General features: G+C 36.3%; 1 protein-coding gene across 3 annotated transcripts in view; it reads left to right on the forward strand.

The window, feature by feature from the left end:
* Positions 1-23,084, forward strand: part of PRKG1 (protein kinase cGMP-dependent 1) — a 1,318,464-nt gene that overhangs the window by 842,895 nt on the left and 452,485 nt on the right. Inside the window, exon 1 of one of the 3 annotated variants that reach the window (XM_055274331.2) lies at positions 12,214-12,451. The exons of the other annotated variants lie outside the window; for them this stretch is intronic. Within the exon in view, the coding sequence (XP_055130306.1) occupies positions 12,432-12,451 (20 nt within the window). The 5' untranslated portion in view covers positions 12,214-12,431. Of the gene's footprint in view, positions 1-12,213; positions 12,452-23,084 lie in introns of those variants that run through there. 3 annotated transcript variants of the gene reach the window in all.

The following is a 23,084-nucleotide window of genomic DNA, read 5'->3' on the forward strand; positions in this document are numbered from 1 at the left end:
ATAGAGTCTAGGGGAGTAAGTGACCCTCTAGAAGGAATGGAATGTTGGTGAAAGAGCCAGAATACAAACCAGGGAAAGAAGCCACACAGCCTCAGGGGCACATAGGGACAGATCTGGAATTTTCCTGAAGCTGAGGGTCTATGCTGAAGACAGAGAATTAGAGAGTGAATCACACTAGAGTAACACTGTAGCTAAAGACCTTGATATATCAGGAAAAAGTCATAACTTGAGGAGAGCTGAAGTCAATGATAAATTCATAATCATTGAGAATGAAAAGCTTCATCATCATGACAATTGAGGCACAGATGACATCTTTATGTGGGTTTCAAATAGCTTTTCTAAAAAAGATTTTAAAAATTATTCAATGTTCAACTTATAAATTAATAAAGAATATATTTTATAAAAATTATAGAAACTGAAAAGACAAATCATTGCAAAGTCACCTTCCAAAAATACCTAATGTCAGATACCTACTGATAGCTATTTAAGGATTTTACTATTTATGTACAACTGTTACATGCAACTATTTTCCTGTTTATGTGCAACTTTTAACCTAATTATTTTAGTGATAACTATGCAGCTTTAATGTTGCTGATAATTTAATATTATATCCTTCCATGTTATTTAATATTAAAATTTTCCAAACTCTGTTTTCTTATGCTGCCACCATCTACTTCTTTTTCTCAGTTTTAAGGATTCTTAGTTCTGTGAGACCAGGGGATAGGGTAGGTGTAATAATAAAAAGCATTAGAATGAAAGACAACATAACCTCAATCTACAGTGTGCCTCTTGAGCACCTATTGCGTGGTAGGACCTGTGTCCCGAAAATGTCCAACCTACAGAAGCAGAGGCACATCTCCTAGTAATCTGATTCTGTGCCTTTTTTTTCCTGCTGTTTCCTATGAGCCTAGGACCACACCCCACACCTTCACACATACACTTGCTATGGCTTCAGAGCAGGAGTTAATCTGGATATTCTTAGGCAGTGGAAAATGGCAATGTCTGGGAATGATCCTGGAGGAAAGTGAGACTGATTTTTGGCTTTGTAATGGAAAACCTGTGGTTTGCTTTTAAGCCTACTGTACACATTGGGTTTTCATGTGGATAAAGAAGATTTTCATAGATCTTTTCTAGTTTTGATGGGGAGAAAATTAAGTTGGGTACTTCCTAATTTATTTATAACTCTTACAGTATTTTTTATTTCAGTATATCAGAGTACTGTAAAATACACAAATCTTGAAAGTACAGACCAATGAATGCTTACATATTTATATACTCACGTAAAAAATACCAGCTCACAATATAGGACATTCCCACTTCTTTGGAAGGCCCTCCCGAATCTCCTTGTAGTTAATCTCCTCTGCCAAAGGTAACCACTATTCTGAGTTCTACCATTACAGATTAGTATTGCCCTTTTTCAACTTCAGATGAATGGAATCACGTAGTATGTACTCTTCTGTGTCTGGTTTCTTTTGCTAAACATTATGTCTAGAAGAGTCATACCTTTTGCTGTGTGTATCAAAAGTTAATTCTTTATTCTTGCTTTGTAGCATTCTCTTGCATAAATATGCCACCATTTGTTTATTCATTTTTACTGACAAAGGGCATTTGGATTATTGCCATTTTGAGGCTAGTATAAATAAAGCTGCTGGAAACATTCTTGAGCATGTTTTTGGTGAGCGTCTGCCTTCATTTCTCTTAAGTATGTACCTGAGATAAAAATTTCTGGATTATGTAGGAGGCATATATATAACTTTTATAGATAGTGCTATATAATTTTGCAGAGTGGTTGATTGAACTAATTTATACTCCTAAAAAATATAAAAAAAGAGGTTTGTTCCAGATCCTAACAGTATTTAGTATTGTCAATCTTAATTTATTTGGTTAAAACATTTTAATCAAATAAAATACCACACAGTCTGCAAATATTTTGAGCGTACACCCTGTTAACAATATTTTTTAGCACATTTACCTATATATTTATATACGTTAAATACTTAAATGTCTGAACTAATACATATACAAATTAAGATTTATGAAAAGATAAGATATTAAATAGAATTGAGAGCCCAGAAATAAACCCATGCATATGGTCAGTTGATCTTCAGGGAATCTTTATGCACTGTTGATGGGAATGTAAATTGTTACAGCCATTATGTAAAACAGTATGGAGCTTCCTCAAAAAATTAAAAATAGAACTACCACATGATCAAGTAATCCCATTTCTGAATACGTATCCAAAGGAAATCAAATCAGTATGGTGAAGAGATATCTGCACTCCATATTTACTACAGTATATTCACAATAGACAGGACATGGAATTAATCTGTGTCCATCCACAAGATGAATGAAAAAAGAATATATATATGCATATATACACACATATGACATATGTATGTCATATGTATATATGTATATATATGTCATTTATATGTGTGTGTATATGGTGTGTGTATTTTTATGTGTGTATACACACACAATGACATTATTGAGCCTTAAAAAGAGAAAATACTGTCATTTGCAACATGGATGAGCCTTGAGGACATTGTGCTAAGTGAAATAAAGCCAGGCACAGAAAGATAAATACTGCATAATCCTACTTATGTGTAGAACCTAAAAAAAGTAGAACTCATAAAACAGAGAGTGAGCTGTGGTTTATAGGGCCTAGGAATTGGGGAAATAGGGAGCTATTGAACAAACAGTGCTAAATGAAGAAAAAAAGGTAAGAGAAACATAGAATTAGCAATTTTTTTTCTGTCAGCCACACAGATTGTCTTGTGCAATTTTTGTAAATACCCCTCTGCTTTAAGGCATACACATGTACCATGGGTCATAATGAAATCAGTGATTACCAGATGGATTGATAATGTTCTGTGTCCCACCAGAGTTTCTCCTGTTCAGTTATGGAGATAACCTAAGCTAGATGAGAATGCCTAGCTCTATGAAATTTAGAAAAGGCTTAGGGGGCTAATAATTATGAGTCAGTCCAATGTGGTCATCCCCCTGTGTTTCCCTTGTGTGGTGCATCAGGGCAGTGCACCCAGCCCAGGGGACAACTTTAAGATGTATGTGCATGCCTGGAGTGTAGCCCTTTTTTTTTCTGTTTGTTTTGCATACAGCTGATTTTTCCTTTGTTAGTGGTGGTTCCTCTAAACTGTGGTTCTCAAAATATGATATGGAGATTCATGGGCATTCCTGACACTATTTAGTTGGAATTCATGAGGTCAAAACTATTTTCTTAATGCTAAGGTATTATTTTCCTTTTCATTTTCATTGTCTCACAAGGTTACAGTGGAGTTTTTTAGAGGCTAAGACAGATAATAATATGTATGCTTGGATACTTTTATGTTTTAAAACTTTCCAGTCACTATTTAACATGGTAAATATAGATAGATATAACACATATAAACAAACTGTTAGGAATGTAAAAGGGTCCTGGGACCAAAAAGTTTGAGGACCACCCTTTCAAATTAAAACAAGATAAAAAGAGGGCAGATAAACAATATGCTAGACTTTAATAAAAAGTCTAACATAATAAGAAGCATGGATAGATCCATGCTTTTGGGGAAAAAAATTTAATGGAACTCATTAACCAATAAATTATATCCATTGCTTCTCTATGGCATATAGGGTGAAACTAATAACAGCGGAATTACTTTGAAATACAGAGGGATAACCTTGGACTAGCCATTTCAAACTTAGGAGCCAATTGTAACATGAACCACGGGGCTTCCAAGTTTTCTCAGTAGAAGAGCATTTCTTCTGTCTTGGTATCTAGTATATAACATTTGAGTGTACCTCTCTACTCAACATCATCAACTCCTGACACTTATGACACATGTCAGAGAATTCATCCATGAATTTATCTATAAATTGTTGAAAGTTTCTTGAAACATTTTGATGTTTGAGAGAGACAGGCTAAAGCCCAGTGTTAGCTATGCATTTTTTAGGTTTTCTAAATTCTGTCTTGAAAGAGGGCATCAATGTCTAAAATACCTAAACTATGGTAGTATTCCATAGAAATGTTGAAATGATTTAAAATATCCATCCCTAATTGGTATAAGAATTGTCTTCAGATAAATTGTTGGTAATATTATCCAGAATTTTTTTTTCTCTCTCTCTCTTTCTTTTTTTTTCTTTTTTTTAAGACATGATCTTGCTCTGTCACCTGGGCTAGAGTGCAATGGTGCAATCTTAGCTCACTGAAGCCTCGAACTACTGGGCTCAAGCAAATCTTCTGCCTCAGCCTAATGAGTAGCTGGGACTACAGGTGTGCGCCACCATGCCCAGCTAATTTTTGTACATTTTGTAGAGATGAGCTTTTGCCATGTTGCCTAAGCTGGTCTTGAACTCCTGGTCTCAAGTGATTCTCCGCTTTGGCCTCCCAAAGTTCTAGGACTATAGGCGAGGGCGACCACTCCTGGCCTATTATCAAGGATTTGTATATCCATATGATAAATTCCTTATAGGTCTTGGTGCTTGGACAGCATTTATCCTGCCTCTTGATGAATGTGAATACTTTAGTTAGTCAGACATTGCAAACCACATTTCCATTATTGCCTGAGATGAATTTAGCTTTAGATATAATGTTCAACTAGAGTAACTTAGTATTGGAAGCACAGTATGCATTTTCTTTTGGAAATTTTGTTATTTTAAATTTTTTTCATCCGGTTTTATTTATGTTTTTATATTGTTGATTGTTTCTTTTGTGGATATAGGCATGGCCTAAGTATTAGTGGATTAATGTCTAACACACTTGTAAAAGTCAAGGTGTTTGTATTAGTCCATTTTGCATTACTATAGAGGAATACTTGAGACTGGGTAATTTATGAAGAAAAGAGATTTATTTGGTTCATGGTTCTACGGGCTGTATGAGCATACTGCCAGCATCTTCTTGGCTTCTGGTGAGGCCTCAGAAAGCTTTTACTAATGGTAGAAGGTGAAGGGGGAGCAGGTGTGTGACATGGCAAGAGAGGCAGCAAGAGAGAGAGGAGGAGGTGCCAGGCTCCTTTGAAGAACCAGCTGGCATGTGAGTTAACGGGGCAAGAACTCACTCATTACCATGGGGAGATCACCAAGCTATTCATGAGGGATTCACCCCCGTGACTCAAACACCTCCCATCAGGCCCTACCTCCACTAATGAGGATCACATTTAACATGAGATTTGGAGGGACAATACCCAAATCATATCAGTGTTCAATGTTTGGAATTATAATTTGAGTAGCAGTTATAATTTGGATAAAAAATAGTTTTTCTCAAATTATTGGGGCCTTAATCTGTATAATCAACATAACTTTCCCCCATGTTAGTGGTTTTCAGCTTTTTATTTGTACTCCAAACTACCAGAAATACTGACTTACTCTGGTTTGTAAGAATAGGTCACTGTAGCCATAATGTTAGTTATTGAAGTTGGAAATAGTTAAAACTAATTGTGAGTGGAATATACATATACATTTTCTGTATGGGCTAGAAATTAATTAGGCAAATTAATACAGACCAGCTAAGTATTTTTAGATTTTAGAAATCACTGAGTCACATCTGCATGATTTTTGCTGTTTTCAGATTCTATCAAGCTCTTTCCTCTTTCTCCTGTTATCTGATCTTTGATGCAAGACCAAAAAGACCATAATATAAGAATAAAAATCAGTCCTCTGAGGAAAAAGTACAGTATGTGTTCCAATGGACAGAAAAATAGAGACAAAATTTAACATTATGTGTTCACAGACAGGGACAAGAGCATTGTAGGCAAAGACACACCCTGAGAAACAGTACAGGGATGGGAAAATTTAGGTGGTGATGCCTTTAGAGAGTCCGTGGTCTGTTCCCGCCAGTCTCCTGTGCCTACAACAGCTGCCTGACACCTCACCCTCAGCTCCCCAAATTCTAGCTCCCATATTTCCCCTGGAAATACCATAAGGAGTAATCTAAACTTAATTTGGTAGACGACAGAAAGTTATAAAAGGTATTTGAGCAGGTGTCAGAATTTAGCTGCACATTTTTAAAATTAATCTAGCAGGAATGCATGGGAAGGTTTGGGGTGTGGAGGGAACTGGAGACAAGGGCAGAGAGGGTCAGTCATCAAGGCTCAAAACCGTCCCATCCCTAAAATCTCCAGATTGAAGTTCCCAAGCCTGGCCTTTGTCTGTGATTTCTCAGCAGTTGATGCTGTGGGGAAGTAAAGATGCGAAAACAGAGAAGAAAGGAGAAGCAGGTGGGTTTACAAGACAGTGAACTTGATGCCAATTCATGTATACAATACTAGAATAGTATAGCAAGGAGTTGATTTGTAAAAGCTATTAGGGTAAGGGGCCATCCTGAATTCTCTATCTTATCATCTGTTTCTCAGATGGCTTTACTAGATTATTAGGTGGAGAAAATGTGATAGCCACTGTGGATTAGACTGTGGTAGTACATTTAACAATGTCACTGTGGATAAGATAGAACAATTTAGGCTGAATATGAGGAGAGTCCCACAGCACACTACTCTAAATGTAGCTCTTAAAAACTCCAACAAAAGAAGCTAATAGTTTCCTACTATAAACCAATATAACCGCCCCAGATCCCATGCTGTGCATACATTTTTAAGAATATGTTCTAATAAAATATATGGCAATAGAGAAAATTTGTTTAGCTACTCCCTCTGGGAGCCAAGAATCTTTCATTTAAATGTAGCTAGTCCTCCAGGGGATTGAGGAAGTGCTGGTGAGGACTAAGTTGATAATAAAAACTCTCAATTTGAGTAGAGTTTTCTTAAGTACTGTGTTTATGCCTTCAAAAATGGACAAAAGCTATTAATAAGGCCCATTAAATGTTTATATCTGCTGGATGAACTCCTAGGACTTATCATTTGGAAAACAGGGGTTGCCTCTTAGGAGGAATGGACCCTGTCCACAGGTGTCTTCTATGTCTGGGGAAAGGGTTTCTTTACAGAGAGCTGGAACCATGAGAGCCAGAGTTCTCATTCCCAGGTAGAGAACAAAGGAGAAAGGAGGAGGGCTCTTCTCTTCATGTTTGTCACCTGTTGATCATCAAGAAGGGAGAGATTGAATTATTTGGGAAGTAACTTGTATCTTACTAAAATATAGCACAATAGACAATACGTGAAATAATTTTACTCTTGTTATTGCCTGTGAGAAGACATTAATTGAACAAACTTTCAGCAACAAGTTTAGTTTAGTTTCCCCTGAGCAAAAAATAAACCACCACAACAGTGGTGCTGAGAGACAGCCTATATTGTACAGTCCATTAACACTAAAAGAAATAATTAGTTTTCCCAGTGATGACTGATGAATTATTTTAACTTGCTTATAAACATTAAGGGTACATCAACAAAGCAAAATTTCCCAAAGTATTCAAAACAAAGAAAAACAACACAATTGTATGTTTGTTTATTATCTCAGTATTCAGATGATTGCCCTAAATATTCGATTTCTTAATTGTATACAGCCATTTTCATATATACCCACCAACTGACAAGATTATCATACAAATAAATTAAAATTATGAAAAAGGTTTAAAAGAGTATTATTTATTTCTGCAGTATTTTTGGCTAATTTTTATTCATGAAGATAATTAAACTGAAAATAATATCTAGATTTCATAAACATAAATCATAGCTAAATATCAGTAATAACTTGGTTATGCACAAGGACTTTTGGACACTGAAATGGTTCTATGAAATGTATAATTGTCTTCTTTGAGGACCCTTCAATGTGGAAAAGATATTGTATTTTTGATACTCTTAATTTCTAGACATAATGATTCACTAAATTCCAAACTGGGCTTATTAACTCATGAGTGTGGATGCGTTTTATCATTGAATTCCGGTAACTACTATTTCTAGGGAACTAAAATTGAAGACCTCATTTTAACATAAAAAGATACATCATGATGATTCTGAAAATGAGTTAATTGTGTTAAAAAGAAAAAATATATTGCTATGTCTTTCACTGCCCTTTACTTTCTAAGTGGAAAAATGCCATCTTATAGAACAAGGAACTGGCTCTGTCATAAATAAATTCTATTTCTTTGGTGGTTGAATTTCTTTCTAATTCCCGGAACAATTCAGAAAGTTTAGGATTATATTATCACACCTAACCAGACAACTAGATTGCATCTATTCTGACAGCTGGATACCTGAAGAAGGTTTTCTCTGGTACCTGAGAAACTTTTTATTTATGATAATTAGAACTTTTAAAATGATGGTAATGTCAGGCTTTGAGACTGTGGACAACTACTTTTCATCACTTGGAAGATATATCTCTGAATTATTGGAAAAGTCAGTAATGACTACTCATTTTTCTCTCATACTGAAAAATTTTAATAAGTGAATGTTTAACATCTATATATATTAGGTTGGAGCAAAAGTAATTGGTGCAACCTTTGGACCAACCTAGTAGAATAAATGGCAGGAAGCTGTCAAAGAGCTCAAATTCTCAAAGTTGTTTAGAATTTTAGATTGCCAAAGCTTTACTCTTATTTACCTTCATGTATTATGGGAGAACGTATTATTCTTCAACAGGAAAGTATATTTCATAATCCTCATGTGAAAAAAATCAGAGACATTTCAACATATTGATAAGGGCTTTCTGACAAAGAAGCCATTTGACTGCCTCATTGGTGCTCAGACTTGTCATTCTTCCTATGTTACTGAGCAAAGACTGTTCACAGCATTTAAAGTTGTGTTAGGAAATTACTTGTTAATTGCAAAGGGGGAGAGAAGGGCTTTTACATTAGAGAAGTGGTGGTCACCACTTTAAACAAAGCATTAAAATCAGCATCACTTATAGTGGAACAACCTGATAGCCTGTGGCTCTTGGTGTAAAACAATGTGAAGTACACAGCATCGTCTTTGATGTGTTCTCGCCAACAATGTTAAATTTTGTTCTAATGAAGGCTTTGATATAACTTTTAGTTTCTAGAAAACACAAGAATATAGGAAAGAGTTACTGCTAGCAACAGTTGGATAAATAGACAGATGATAAGGCAGGCATGTAATAAGGAAACTAGCTTGGTTACTTCAAAACATTTATTTTGTTTCAAGACAAAGCATGTAATAAAAATGTTCAAGAAACTGTTCAAGTTTAAAAGAAGCTAAAGAGACATAATATCCACATCAAATCTGTATTAGTTATCTATTGCAGTATGACAAATTACACCAAAACTTACTGGTTTAAAACAACAAACATTTATCATCACACAGTTTCTATGGGTGAGAAATCTGAGTATAGCTTAACTGGAAGCCTCTGACTAAAGGTCCCTCATGAAGTTGCAATCAGCTATTGGCCAGGTTGCAGTCTCATCTGAAGCCTCAACTGGAGAAGGAGGGTGTGAGAATCTGCTTCAAGCTCATTCATGTGGCTGTTGATACGTCTGTTTCTTGCCATGTGAACATTTCCACAGGGATGCATTACAATATTGCAGTTGGCTTCTCTAAGGATAAATGATGCAAGACAGATCTGAGAATGCCCAAGATGGAATTCCATGTCTTCTTATAACTTCATCTTAAAAGTGATACTTTATCACTTCTGTATTCTATTCCTTAAAAGTGATTTGATAAGTCAAGCTCACACTCAAAGTGGGAAGGTGGCAGGTATACACAATGACATGAAGACCTTGGGATCAGGCAGGGATTACTGGCGGCTATCTTAGATAATAAATAATGTTAATGTTATGGTAAAAACCACAAAAACAAAAACAAAAACAAAACTCATGATGTTGATGAAACCAGCTTTCTCCAGGTCTACTTCTATTGTTATAGTACCTATTATATTCCTTAATACCTATATTTACATGGTCGCCACTTCGGGAAAGGGTGAAAAGATTTCCTGGGAGAGTAGGGTGTCTGTGGATTTGATATGTTCTATACTCAGTTAATCTAGTTTTCTACTCTTTATGCTTTTCTTCAGGATTTTTATTAGCTTTTGTTTTGGAACTTTCTACCATATAACAGCTCTTCTACTTAAATCTGCCATTACTCTCTCAATATTTAACACTATTTTCACACACTCTTGAATAATGAATCTTCAGTATGATTTGCATCTACTGATAATTTAAACAGCGCTACTTTTTGAGCCATCTAACAGTTATCCAGAGTACATAATTTTCCAAGTTGTTAGCGATACTGTGATTCTTTAATTATATATGGTGTTCCATGTGGAAATTCTGTTCCAGGTCATACATACACATTCACTAATAATAGGACAGTTTGGCTTATTTGTTCTTTCTAGCCCTATTGCAATATAATTGTGATCTCTATAGTATAATTATTTATTGAACTTCTCTTAAAGTGTTTTTTTTTGTTTTTGTTTTTTTTTTTTTTGAGTCATAGTCTCACTCTGTCAGCCAGGCTGGAGAGCAGTGGCACAATCTCGGCTCACTGCAACCCGTTTCTCCAGGGCTCAAGTAATTCTCCTACCTCAGCCTCCTGAGTAGCTGGGATTACAGGTGTGTGCCGCCACACCAGGCTAATTTTTGTATTTTTAGTAGAGACAGGGTTTCATCATGTTGGCCAGGCTGGTCTCGAACTACTGACCTCAAGTAATCCACCCTCTTGGGCCTCCCAAAGTGCTGGGATTACAGGCTTTAGCCACCGCACCCTGCCTAAAGTGATTTATAAAAAGCTGTTTATCATAACATTCATTGTTTTCAACTGTGAGATCATACCCTCAGGAATAAATATTAAATCTGTGCTATTTTTTTTTTTTTTGCCTTTTTCCTTACCAGTTCCACAGTTAACCTCTACTCATCTAAAACCATTATCGACTGAGGTTTTTATCAGACTAATGTATGTTTCCCCAGTAGTACATTCGTTGTCAAAATGAACATCATTGATAGATCTTAGTGACAGCTTTGATATGTGGCAATTCCCTGTTCTTAGGTATATTTAAGAGACACAAGGCCTTATTTTTATTTATATATGTATTCCACTGAAATCCAGAGTACTTTTACAATTTAACCCTTAGCCCAAGGTATTTCAAACCATGTATCACTTATTTATATATTTATTTTTTTCTCATAGCAGAATCATTATATGTTCATGGTAGAAAATGTAGAAACTACAGGAAAGCATAAAGGCTAAAATAAAATTAAAAACCATTTCAATGCTAACCCCAGAAAAAAAAAAAATCACTGGTAATATTTTGGTCTATTTTAAACTTTTCTCCCTCTACCAGCCAAGAAAATGTACATGAGACAAGGTGGGAATTTCTTCATATAAGAGGAAAACAATAAAACAGAACAAAACAAAAGCAAGAAAGAATAAAAGTAGCCTGTGGGTAGAAAGACAACCCAGACCTTTCATGGCTACTCCGTAAATTTTTCCAAGACCCAAGTTATTACTATTCCATCCTTTGAGTTCACTATATTCCTAGGGTACCTCATTTTCTTTTTTTTTTTTTTTTCACTTTATTATTTTTTTTTCCTCTTTTTTTTATTATTATACTTTAGGTTTTAGGGTACATGTGCACAATGTGCAGGTTTGTTACATATGTATCCATGTGCCATGTTGATTTCCTGCACCCATTAACTTGTCATTTAGCATTAGGTATATCTCTTTTTGCTGTCCCTCCCCCTCCCCCTACCCCACAACAGTCCCCGGCGTGTGATATTCCCCTTCCTGTGTCCATGAGTTCTCATTGTTCAATTCCCACCTATGAGTGAGAACATGCGGTGTTTGGTTTTTTGTCCTTGCGATAGTTTACTAAGAATGATGTTTTCCAGTTTCATCCATGTCCCTACAAAGGATATGAACTCATCATTTTTTATGGCTGCATAGTATTCCATGGTGTATATGTGCCACATTTTCTTAATCCAGTCTATCGTTGTTGGACATTTGGGTTGGTTTCAAGTCTTTGCTATTGTGAATAGTGCCGCAATAAACATATGTGTGCATGTGTCTTTATAGCAGCATGATTTATAGTCCTTTGGGTATATACCCAGTAATGGGAGGCTGCTTCTTTAGTGCAAAGTACTCAGAATGTCAAAGCACCACAGTTTGTGCTATTGTTTTTCTGAGCCCCAACAGTACAAACCCTTCTTAGCTCATGGCCAATATGAAATCAGTGGCAGGCACTAGTTTGGCTACCTCTGAGGTAAACAACTCAGTGTAATGGACAGTTATTTGCTCATTGTGCAGATGAGCAAATAGTGACTTAGAATGCCTGCCCTTGCTCACAAAACTAGTGAATAGCACGACTGAGATTATACCCACATTTATCTGACTTTAAAACTTATGTCCTTTCCACTTGGCCATGCTGCAGAACATGTAAACACTTATATAGAAAAATGAGTTTTTTAGTAGAAGAAAATGTCATCAGAAGAGAGAGTTTTTCCAGGCCCTGCCAGGATCCTGTGGTTTGAGGCCAGGCACTTTCTTCTCACCTGATGCTGTAATGCACTTCAAGTAAGTCAAGGACCCATTTAAGAAACTATGAATAAGCCCTTGAAAGGGTAAGTCTATGTCTACTGTAGTAATTATTTTATGTTGTGTAAAACTGGTCCTATTCTTTGGCTTTAGTAAAAGCCAAGATCTTTGTGTTCAAAGGGAAAAAAGGGAAAGATAATCCATATTGTAACTTTATTTGAAAATAGAAATCTAGGGAGGTTTTAAGCAGTTTCTAGGCCCTTTTCTACTTAAATGATGTTGTGATTGTGTCCTTAAAGAAAAGACTCATTGAATGCAGTGTATTAGTCATGAATGGCAACAAATCTGCTCCCACAGGAGGGACCTGACTTGCTGAGTCATGCACTCAAAAGCAAGAAATGACAGACTACAACTGGAGTTGACAAGAAAGGGCCTTGTATAAAGGTGTCCTGTGAATTGAGCAGGAAGAGTGAGGTTGCTGAGTGATGTAAAAGTTCAGTGGTTCTCAGTAGCTAGGGGTTTCAAGAACCTCAGTAGGGACAGTCATTGAGCATATAGTAATCATCACTCCTCTCTGTTGAACTCTCAGGGCTTGCCAAGCTTATTGCATAGCTAGTTGTAAACTTCTAATTTTTCACAACAATGCTGATAGGTATGTATTATTCCAAATTTATAAATGATGCAACTGAGGCTCAGCAAAATTAAATCATTTTCAAGGTTACACATTTATAGGTAGTGGAGCTGCATGGAAACATGAATCTTTATTTATTTTTATTTTTAATTGACAAATAATAATTTTATACGTTTATGTGGCACAATGTGATATTTTGATACATGAATACATGGTGGAATGACCAAATCAGGACAATTAGCCTATCCATCACCTCAAATATTTATCATTTATTTGTGGTGAGAACATTAAAAATTAACTTTTAGGTATTTTGTAACATATAATACGTTATTATTAATTACAATCACCTTGTTTGGCCACAGAAGCCAGAACTGATTCCTCCTATCTAACTGAAACTTTTACTTGTTGATCAATGTCTGCCCTTTCTCTGTCTACCTTCTTTTCCTCCACCCCAGCCTCTGGTAAACACCATTCTACTCTATACTTTTATGAAATTGGGTATTTTAGATTTTACATGTAAGTGAGATCATATGGTCTTTGTCTTTCTGTGCCTAGCCTGTTTCACTTAACATAATGTCCTCTAGGTTCATTTAGGTCATCACAGATGACAGAATTTCCTGTTTTCTTTTTAGGGCTAAATAGTATTCCATTGTGTATATATACCACAGTTTTCCCCCTTGGATTACTTACTTTCTTGTACTTTAGTCAGACTCTTCCCCAAATGTGTTTCAATCTCCATAATGGCCTCTTTTCCAAAGAGCTTAAAACTGTGCCCTGCCTCTTATCATCTTTATGATACCTCCTGCCCTCTTACATAAAATATTTTAAAATAAATACTGAAACAAGAACTTAGCTGAGTTTTGCAAAACAGAACTGTGTTCTAGGCCTACATTTACAGAAAGTGAGGGAGGGGGGCAGGTGCCACGGCTCACACCTGTAATCCCAACAACTTTGGGAGGCCAAGGCAAGAGGATCGCTTGAGCCCAGGAGTTTGAGACCAGCCTGGGCAACACGGAGAAACCCCATCTCTACAACATACACAAAAATTAGCTGGATGTGGTGGTGCATGCCTGTAGTCCCAGCTACTTGGAAGGCTGAGGTGGGAGGATTGTTTGAGCCCCAGAGGTTGAGGCTGCAGTGAGTCATGAGTGTGACACAGTGACACTACACTCTAGCCTGGGTGACACAGTGACACCCTGTCAAAAAGAAAGAAAGACAGAAAGAGAGAGAGAGAGAGAAAGAAAGAGAAAGAGAAAGAAAAGAGAGAAAAGAAAAGAAAAAAGAAAGTGAGGGTATGAAAGAGCAATGAGTCCATGGGGGTACGTCCACACCCAAGGTCATCACATTGGATGGGGCAAGTGAGATGGAAAAGGGTTACTGAGTCTTGGGGCCTCCAGAAACATCAGAAATTAATTGATTTATCAATTGGGAAAGTCTTAGAAAAATGTGTAAAGACACACTGTCTGCACATAGAAGGCATTCACTTCCCCTCAATGTAGACTAAAAAAAGATGAAAGAAAGCCCATAAGCCACATTAACCAAACGCACACACATGAGAAACTCCAAGTGTCCAGATTAACACCCTCAAATAGGCACTTGGTGTTTTCAGCTCTGGGGCTGGAGAGAAGATATGGGGCTTTGGCTTACAGAGACAGAAGCCTCTGTCCCCAGAGAGGGGATAATAGCTTCCAAAGTCTCTGGCAAGTGATCTGGCAGGTGGTACTTGACAAGCTGGATGAGAAGGAAGTGCTGTTTTGAAGAAGATTCTCCCCTCCTTCCATTTCACCAAGACAGTGACTTGCAGAAAGTTTGTGTCCTGTGCATTTCCTGAATATAGAGGACTGGCATTTCTAAAGAGCACATCTCTGAAGGGACAGATGCTGGCCATTTAAATGTGGGCTTTGTGTGTTGTGAACTGACTGGTTCCATGCAGTAGGACCAGGTCCAGTTTGCTAATAACAGTTGTATTTGCAGAGCCCAACACTGTCTCTGGCACTTAGTAGGCACACAACAAATGTTTGCTGAATGGTTGAATAAAATAATCCAGAATGAAAATATCATTTCCCCATGAACATAAATTATAACTTTTTTCGTTGGTTATCAGTTATCAAATTAGCATGGCACTAGCATCAAAACAGACACATCAACCAATGGAATAGGACAGAAAACCCAGAAATAGATCCACACATCTATGGTCAGTTGATTTTTGACAAATGTGCCAAGAACACACCATAGGGAAAGGGCAGTCTCTTTAATAAATGGTATTGGGAAAACCATGAATGGATATACACATACAAAAGAATGAAAATAGACCTTTGTCTCATTCCTTATGCAAAAATACACTCAGTATAAACAATAGACTTAAACGTAAAACCTTAAACTGGAATACTATTTGAAGAAAACATATGGGAAATGCTCCATGACATTGCTTTGGGTAGAGATTTCTTGGATATGACCCCAAAACACAGGCAACAAATGCAAATATAGACAAATGGGATTGCATCAAACTAAAAAGGCTTCTGCCAGCCGAGAAAACAATAAAGTGAAGAGACAATCCATGGATTTGGAGAAAATACTTGCAAATCATACACTGGATAAGGGGTATACTATCCAAAATATACATACACTATCCAAAATATACAAGGAACTCAAAATATCCAGTAACCAAAAAACCCTCAAATAATCCTATTAAAAATAAACAGAAGATGTGAATAGATATTTATCAAAAGAAGAAAAACATAAGTCTTTAACTCAAATCTCATGACCCTTTTAATATATCATACTGCTGCTTATGCTATTTAACAATGACCCAGAGGGTTGTGTTGAAAGTGTGCACGGAGCATTTAAAAAAAATTGCTTTAGCATTGTTTTGCTTGTGAGATAGAGATAGTGTCACTAGTTGGAATGAATGCACAATTACAGGTATTTAATTCGTGGTCCCTGCATTCATTGAGTATACTTGGGAAATGACATGGATTTTTGAATTTGAAGGCTAGATGTTAAGCTACTGGAAAAGTATTGAGAAAATGCAATTCTTCTCACTCTTCTGCTATTGAGCCTTGGGGCCTAACTGCATTGAAAATGAAGAAGTAAGTTGATTTTTCAGTTAACATGATTAAACAGTGCAATTCAAATATAGAGATTGTCAAAGCACAGCCTATAGAAATTATTTGCTCCGAGGGTAGAACTTGCTTTGATATGGTAGTTAGTAAGTTTTATAAAGTTTTTTCTAAATAAAACACTTAGAGTAAAGTTCTCAAGTCTTTTGAATACGGCACTTAAAGAAATTAAATAGCATACTTTATTGGGCATTGAGAAATACAGTTTGGAATATGAACAGAATTTTACTAGTTTAAGATACTTTATGTTCTGAAACTGTTTACCTTTCTGGTTGCATCTCTTGCTGTTTGCTACCACACGTTTTGTTAAATTCCTGCCATAAACCTTATTTCCTCAAATGCATACAGATTTTTCCTCTCCTGTGTGGCTTTGCCCTGCTCTTCCTGTTGCCTGCTAGAACTTTATTCCCTCTCCATTGGGGTAAGGCCCATTGATTCTTCATCTACTCTGGAAATCCTTCGTGGCTAGAGTAGGGGGCTCTCCTTCATGATCTCATAACCTATATGCATTTGTCTCTCCAACAGCATTTACCACACTGTCCAGATATTTGCTTTCTGCTTTTCCCATTAGGTTGTAAATAGTTTGAAGGCAAAGATATCTTTTGTGTCCATAACCCAATGCTTGGGCCCTAGTACACTCAGAGCAAATACTGATTAGATGGTTTAGGATACTAAGGTTTATTTGATTTGCCTAGTGATATATTTTCTCTTCTAATTCACCCAACTTTTTGCTTTTCAGCAAACTTTTTAAATATTGGACTATCATAGTAGAGAGAAAGTTGCTGCATCCATTGTTCGTCAAGGATGAATCTCACTGCATCAGTGAGACTTTCAACACTTGAGTCCTGACTCTTATCTTGGAAAGTCTAAAGCCAATTTACTTAACTTGCAACTCTCTTTGTGATCCATATCAATACAATTCATTAAAAAATAGTAATAGTTTAAAACACTTATCAATAAAAACAGATTTAAAAGTGACGTATATACAGCTAATAATTAGGCATTTTTAGGAAAATATTTAAAATATAACATTCAAGGGTATATAGCTAAGTTTTAATAATATATGTGCTCATATACAGTGATCTAAAGATTTTCTCTGGTTTTCAATCCAAGAGTTATTTGTGGTTGTTTTGTTTCTGTTTTGTTTTATCTAGAGTCACTCAATGTAGCTAAATAGATCCAGTTATATATGTTCTTTCACATTTGTGCAAATAAGTGAAAACAATGTTTAAAAGCCATAGAGAAAAGGGCAGAAAAAATCTAAACATGAATAATGAAGCCCTATAAAACCTCTGGGCAGTTTTAGCAGAGTTTCTGAAAGGAAGTGTCCTCTAGGACTCAATCAAATCTCCTGTACTTATTTTTAAAGGGAGCTTCCTTTTTTAAGTCAAAGATAGAAATAGTTTTACTTGGAGTGTCCTGCAGTTTTAAATTAGCAGCCTAACTCCTTGGGGCCGAAATGTCTTCCTTATCTTCTTTGTTCTTTTTGTCTTTAGTAATGAAAGCAGAGATTGTTTTGGGAATCCTTTTTTTCTGCCTAAATTCTTGGAAAGCTTAAGTCTGAAAGCTAGTAGGTCTAGGAATTTTCTAGGCTAATGAAAAAAAAAATCATGCCATCCCTAGGGCTATTGTTAGCCTAATGGGAAGTGATGGGAAATAGAAACAACCAAGTTCGTTCTGAGGCAAATAAATTTTTTAAGTGCTGAGATAGACCAATTTTTCCAGCCAAAACTGGGACTTATTACTGTATAATGGCACATAAATTTAGCTGTATAATGGCTGTATAATGGCACATACATTTTGAGGTTCATATTTTGAAGGCAGATTCAAGAAGCTGACTGTAATAAGAGCATTCTGGTCACATTGATATAGCCTGCCAGAGTGTAAATAGGCTCTGCAGCAGAAATGTGTCAGAAATGTAGAAACTGACATTTCAGGACTGCCCCCTTAGACCATTACCATAAGGAAGAGCTACTTTATTATTATTTTTTTTAACAGTTGGTTGAGCAGAGGTTTTCAGAATTAGAATGATTTTGAAATAAAGATGAAATGTGCATGGTTATTTTATTAAGTGCATATTTGTTACTGACCTCCTAGCTCATTTCTGCACTCACTTAATTTCCTGTTGCTGTACTTTTCAGAGTTTCATATTCAAAGTGACAGTGGGAAAATTTAGCGTAGAAGCCAACAAATAAATATGTCTTCTACTTCCCCCATGCCCACCTCACCTCTACCACGTTGAGTTGGAAACATTTAATTCAGTGACTTGCACAAGGGACAATTTCAAAGCTTGTATTTAGAATAAGAAAGTGGCTGAAAAGGAAATGTTATGCTCAATAGAAAATTATGACTCACTAATTTTGCATACGGGTAATATTTTTGAAAGACCACTTATCTTCTGGGAAGTGTGTGAAACTGACAGGAATTATATTGAAAACCAGCCAGATAGCCATGATAAGCACGAACCTGACTTTGTTTTGGATATCCAGGGTTCTTAATAATCGTAGTGGTTTACTAACCAATATTCTACAGGGAAGAATTGTTCTTTACCTTATGGCAGAAGCATGCCTTCCTATGGAGGTAGTTCTTTAGATGAAATAACAGGAACCATCTACTGTAACTTCTCACTGACCCAGTCCCATGAGGGCTGCCCCAAGGCAGGTAAGGAATTGCTCCCCAGTATTAGTTACCCATTTGAATACAATTCATTTCTACCAACAGCAGTTTTCTCCTATTTTTCCAAGAGCATGCAATAGCTAAGTTTACTTTTTAATTCTTGAGGATGCCATTTTAACTAATGGAGTTCAGTAAGTGACAGCCCTGTTTTCCTCCCAGGCATTTCACATCTAGTTTTAATTTAGATCAGCAGTTCAGGAGCAAATTATTTGCCAATGCAGGTGGCAGACCGTTGCCTTTCTCCCTAATGTCCATCTGTGGAGCACTTTGAGACTTTTCTAAAATGATGAATTGATATGTCTGTTGGGAAACAGCTTGTTACCCAGAACAGTGGTGTACATAAATGAGAAGCCTGCACGCTGCAACAGAGACCACAGGTGGTATTCGTAATAAGGCATCTGTGGATGATGTTAAGGATTTTTGAAGCTATTTGATTTTTTTTTCTCTGTTCAACTAAGAGTTTTCTTGTTTAGCTAACATTTCATTTTTTAAAAGATTTGTTGTGTTCTTAGAGGTAATGCCTTTACAATTTAAACATGTCCAAGAATCCTTTTTATTCTGATACTTTTTACAATCATGAATAGGCTTAACAACTGATATGGATCATGCAGTTTCTGAGGAGACTCAGAATACAACTTTTGTTTTGTAATGCCACCTATGTCTTTATTGAACTCTCTATTTTATTTTATTTTATTTTATTTATTTATTTATTTATTGAGACAGAGTCTCCCTTTTGTCACCTAGGCTGGAGTGCAGTGGCGCGATCTCAGCTCACTGGAACCTCCGCCTCCTGGGTTCAAGTGATTCTCCTGCCTCAGTCTCCCAAGTAGTTGGGATTACAGGTGTGCGCCACCATGCCTGGCTAATTTTTTATTCTTAGCAGAGATGGGGTTTTGCCATGTTGGCCAGGCTGGTCTCAGACTCCAGCCCTCAGGTGACCTGCCCCCCTTGGCCTCCCAAAGTGCTGGGATTACAGGTATGACCCACCACGTCTGTCCCTGAACCCTCTATTTTAAAGAGAAACAAATACAATGAAGAGTCTATAACACTTATAAAAAATAAACACTAAATTTCAGTCAATAAGCAGAATAATTAAATATAGGGTTTTATTTTTACGGAATATAGGTTATGAATCCCAGGATTTCAGAGTTGGAGGGATCTGAATCAGATCACCAATAGATGAATGATTTCATTTTCTTCTCAGATAGCCATTTTGCACCTACTTAAATTCTTCCAGTGATAGAAAACTTATCTCTTCTAAATTAAGCTCATTACATTTTTAAAATGCCTCCTGGCCTCTTTGTAACTTTATCTCCAGTAAGTCAATCTCTCTCTCTCTCTCTGTCTCAATCTCTCTCTCACTTAAAAGTGATTCCGGTGTGATTCAGTTTATTCATTCATCATTTATTGAACATGGATGGACTCTGTGCCGGGCACTGAACCAGGTTTCAGGACTTCATGGATGAAGAAGACATGGTCTATTTTTTCAAACAGTTCATAGTCAAGTGAGAGCAACAAAAAAGGAGAAACAAAAAATTATAGTACAGTGTGATAAATGCCTTGTTAGGACTAAGCATGAAGTGATACAAGAACATATTAAGAAAGCACATAGCCTGGACTTATGGAATATGGGTAGGCTTTCAGGAGGAGGTGAAATTTCAGGTCAGTCTTGAGGAATGAACAATGAACTAGAAATATTAAAAATGCATAAGATTTTTAAAGAGAGATTTTTAGAAATTCTGTTTTCTTGTGCAGTTAAATTTTCTAATTTATTCAGAAATGACTGCATTTTTTCAAAAAGAGACCAAAATATGGTTTTTATGTTTTTTTCCTTTTTGATAAAGAGTCTCGCTCTGTCACCCAGACTGGAGTGCAGTGGCGTAATTTCAGCTCCCTGCAACCTCTGCCTCCCAGGTTCAAGCGATTCTCCTGCCTCGGCCTCCTGAGTAGCTGGGATTATAGGTGTGTGCCTCCGGGCCCGGCTAATTTTTATATTTTTAGTCAAGATGGGGTTCTACCATGTTGGCCAGGCTGATCTCTAACTCCTGACCTCAAGTGATCTGCCCGTCTCAGCCTCCCAAAGTGTTGGAATTACAGGCATGGGCCATTGCGCCTGGCTGGCTTTCATATTTTGCAATGAAATACAGAGTCTTGGATTTCAAGGCAGATACTTCTAGAGGCTTTGAAACTGTCCAGATTCTCAGCTAACACAGATGGGATGTTGGTCAGTTGGATTCCCTCGCTGGCTAAGTGGGTCCGACTTGACTGGCTGATTCATACTTGTGCTATGGGCTTTGAATGTAGTATTTTATTTGATCCTCATAGGAGTGCTTTGGGGTAGGCACTATAGTCAGCATTGCATATCATTATTCTGGGATCACCAGTTACAAATAAGTGAAAACTGTCAATCTGGGATTGCTAAGGTAAAACAGCATGATACTAATTGTATGAAGGTAATACTCTCAGCCGATGACTGAATGTTATGAGGATACATTCTCTGAGATATCATCCAACTTGCATGTAGCTTAAACTAATGGAAGCAGACCATTTGTTACACTACACGATGGCTGAATGGTGGCAAAGAAGACCCTCCTATTCAGGCTTTCAGCTACTTTTTTCCTTCTGATCCTTATGTGTGGTTCCTGTGGTCTTGGTCAGTATCAGCAAACATGTTTAATGGCAATGTGTTACCTGTTACTTCTCTATGCCATAAGAAACAAACGACCATGCTTTTTATGTGAGTGGAATTTAGCACTCATTTTGATATTGCCACTAGAATTTTATGTTGGATAACAAAATTATGTGTGTATGTATGTGCATACTATATGTGTATATGTATATTCATATATATGAAGCACTTTCAAGTGTTCATTTGCTTTTCTCAATCTGTATCTATTTATCTAACTAGTGTGTGTATGTCATATAGTATATATTATGCAATATTATAAAAGAAATTATGCCTGCCAATTATAAGAAATTATATAATATTTGTAAGAAATTTTGCCTACAATTAAAAATATTTCTTACCTAGTGTTATATTTAATGCTTACTCTAAGAAATGTGAAACAATTTACTATTTTCATAAAAAAATAGAATATGAACAGAACTTTGTTTAAAGCTTTGGCACATTTTGAGATCAGATGGTCATTATGAATATAGTACAGATCATCACTGAATAACCTATAGATGTAAATTTTTCAATAAATTTAATTTTATTTAAATTCAGGAAAATCATTCTTCATTTATTTTTTTTTTTTTGAGACGGAGTCTTCTGTTTCGCCAGGCTGGAGTGCAGTGGCGCAATCTCGGCTCACTGCAACCTCCACCTTCCAGGTTCAAGTGAGAAAATTATTCATTTTTAATGTAAAGTGGAATATTAGTGTTACAAGAATAATTTGTTTTATATATTAGAAACTTTTATTTGATGTGCTTTTGTTTCTCAGAGAAAACAAAGAAAGTTCATGTAATCAACATAAGTGTGTCAAGATGGTCACCTCATTTGCGTTGGGGCATACCAAGTCAGACAGTAGCAATTTTGTTGCCATAGTGACCATTTGGAATCTAGTTTAATAGCCTATGTAGGCAGCTTAATATAAAAGGCTTGCTTTCAACATTATGTCCTCAAGCCAGTCTTGTGACTGACTGAAATAAATTTTTGGAGGAAAAAGGCAGGTCAAGTCTTAAAGAATAGCAACCATGTTCTTCGTTTAGTGTTCAGCTTGAATGTCACCTGTTTCTCTACCACACTGAAGTAACAGCTATGCTCACTGCTGTACAGGCATAGAAGAGCATGGTATTGCCTGGCTTTCAACGGGGAATTCCAACTCTAATTCTTCATGCCACCATCATCTCTTAACTTATGATCCCACTTGGATTTTTACGTGTACTGAATTATTTCCTTTTACAGAGAAATATTAAATTTGAAACAAAATTATAGTGTATTTGCTAAATAGGTCCATGGAAGTCCCACATCCCCACACACACATTGTAGTTTCTACCTTTTTTATTGTTCCACTTAAAACTGAGCTGCTTTTTCCATTTGAGAGAAGTGATTGAGTCAAGAAAAGAAGGCATGAGTAAAGAATTCAGGGAAGAAAATGATGTCTTCATGTTTAATTATTATCAGGATTATACATAGTACTATATTCATAGAATTTGCTTGTGGCAAGCAAATAGATCTGAGTGAGTTTTTTCCTTATTATTCTCAGAAATGAGTTTTTCTTGTTGTCTAGTGTTTTTTATTTTTATTTTTGTCAATGCATCATTTGACAGAGGGGAAGAAGAATGAAAAGA

The sequence above is a fragment of the Symphalangus syndactylus genome, chromosome 4 (assembly GCF_028878055.3).
Source record: "Symphalangus syndactylus isolate Jambi chromosome 4, NHGRI_mSymSyn1-v2.1_pri, whole genome shotgun sequence".
Taxonomy (NCBI): domain Eukaryota; kingdom Metazoa; phylum Chordata; class Mammalia; order Primates; family Hylobatidae; genus Symphalangus; species Symphalangus syndactylus.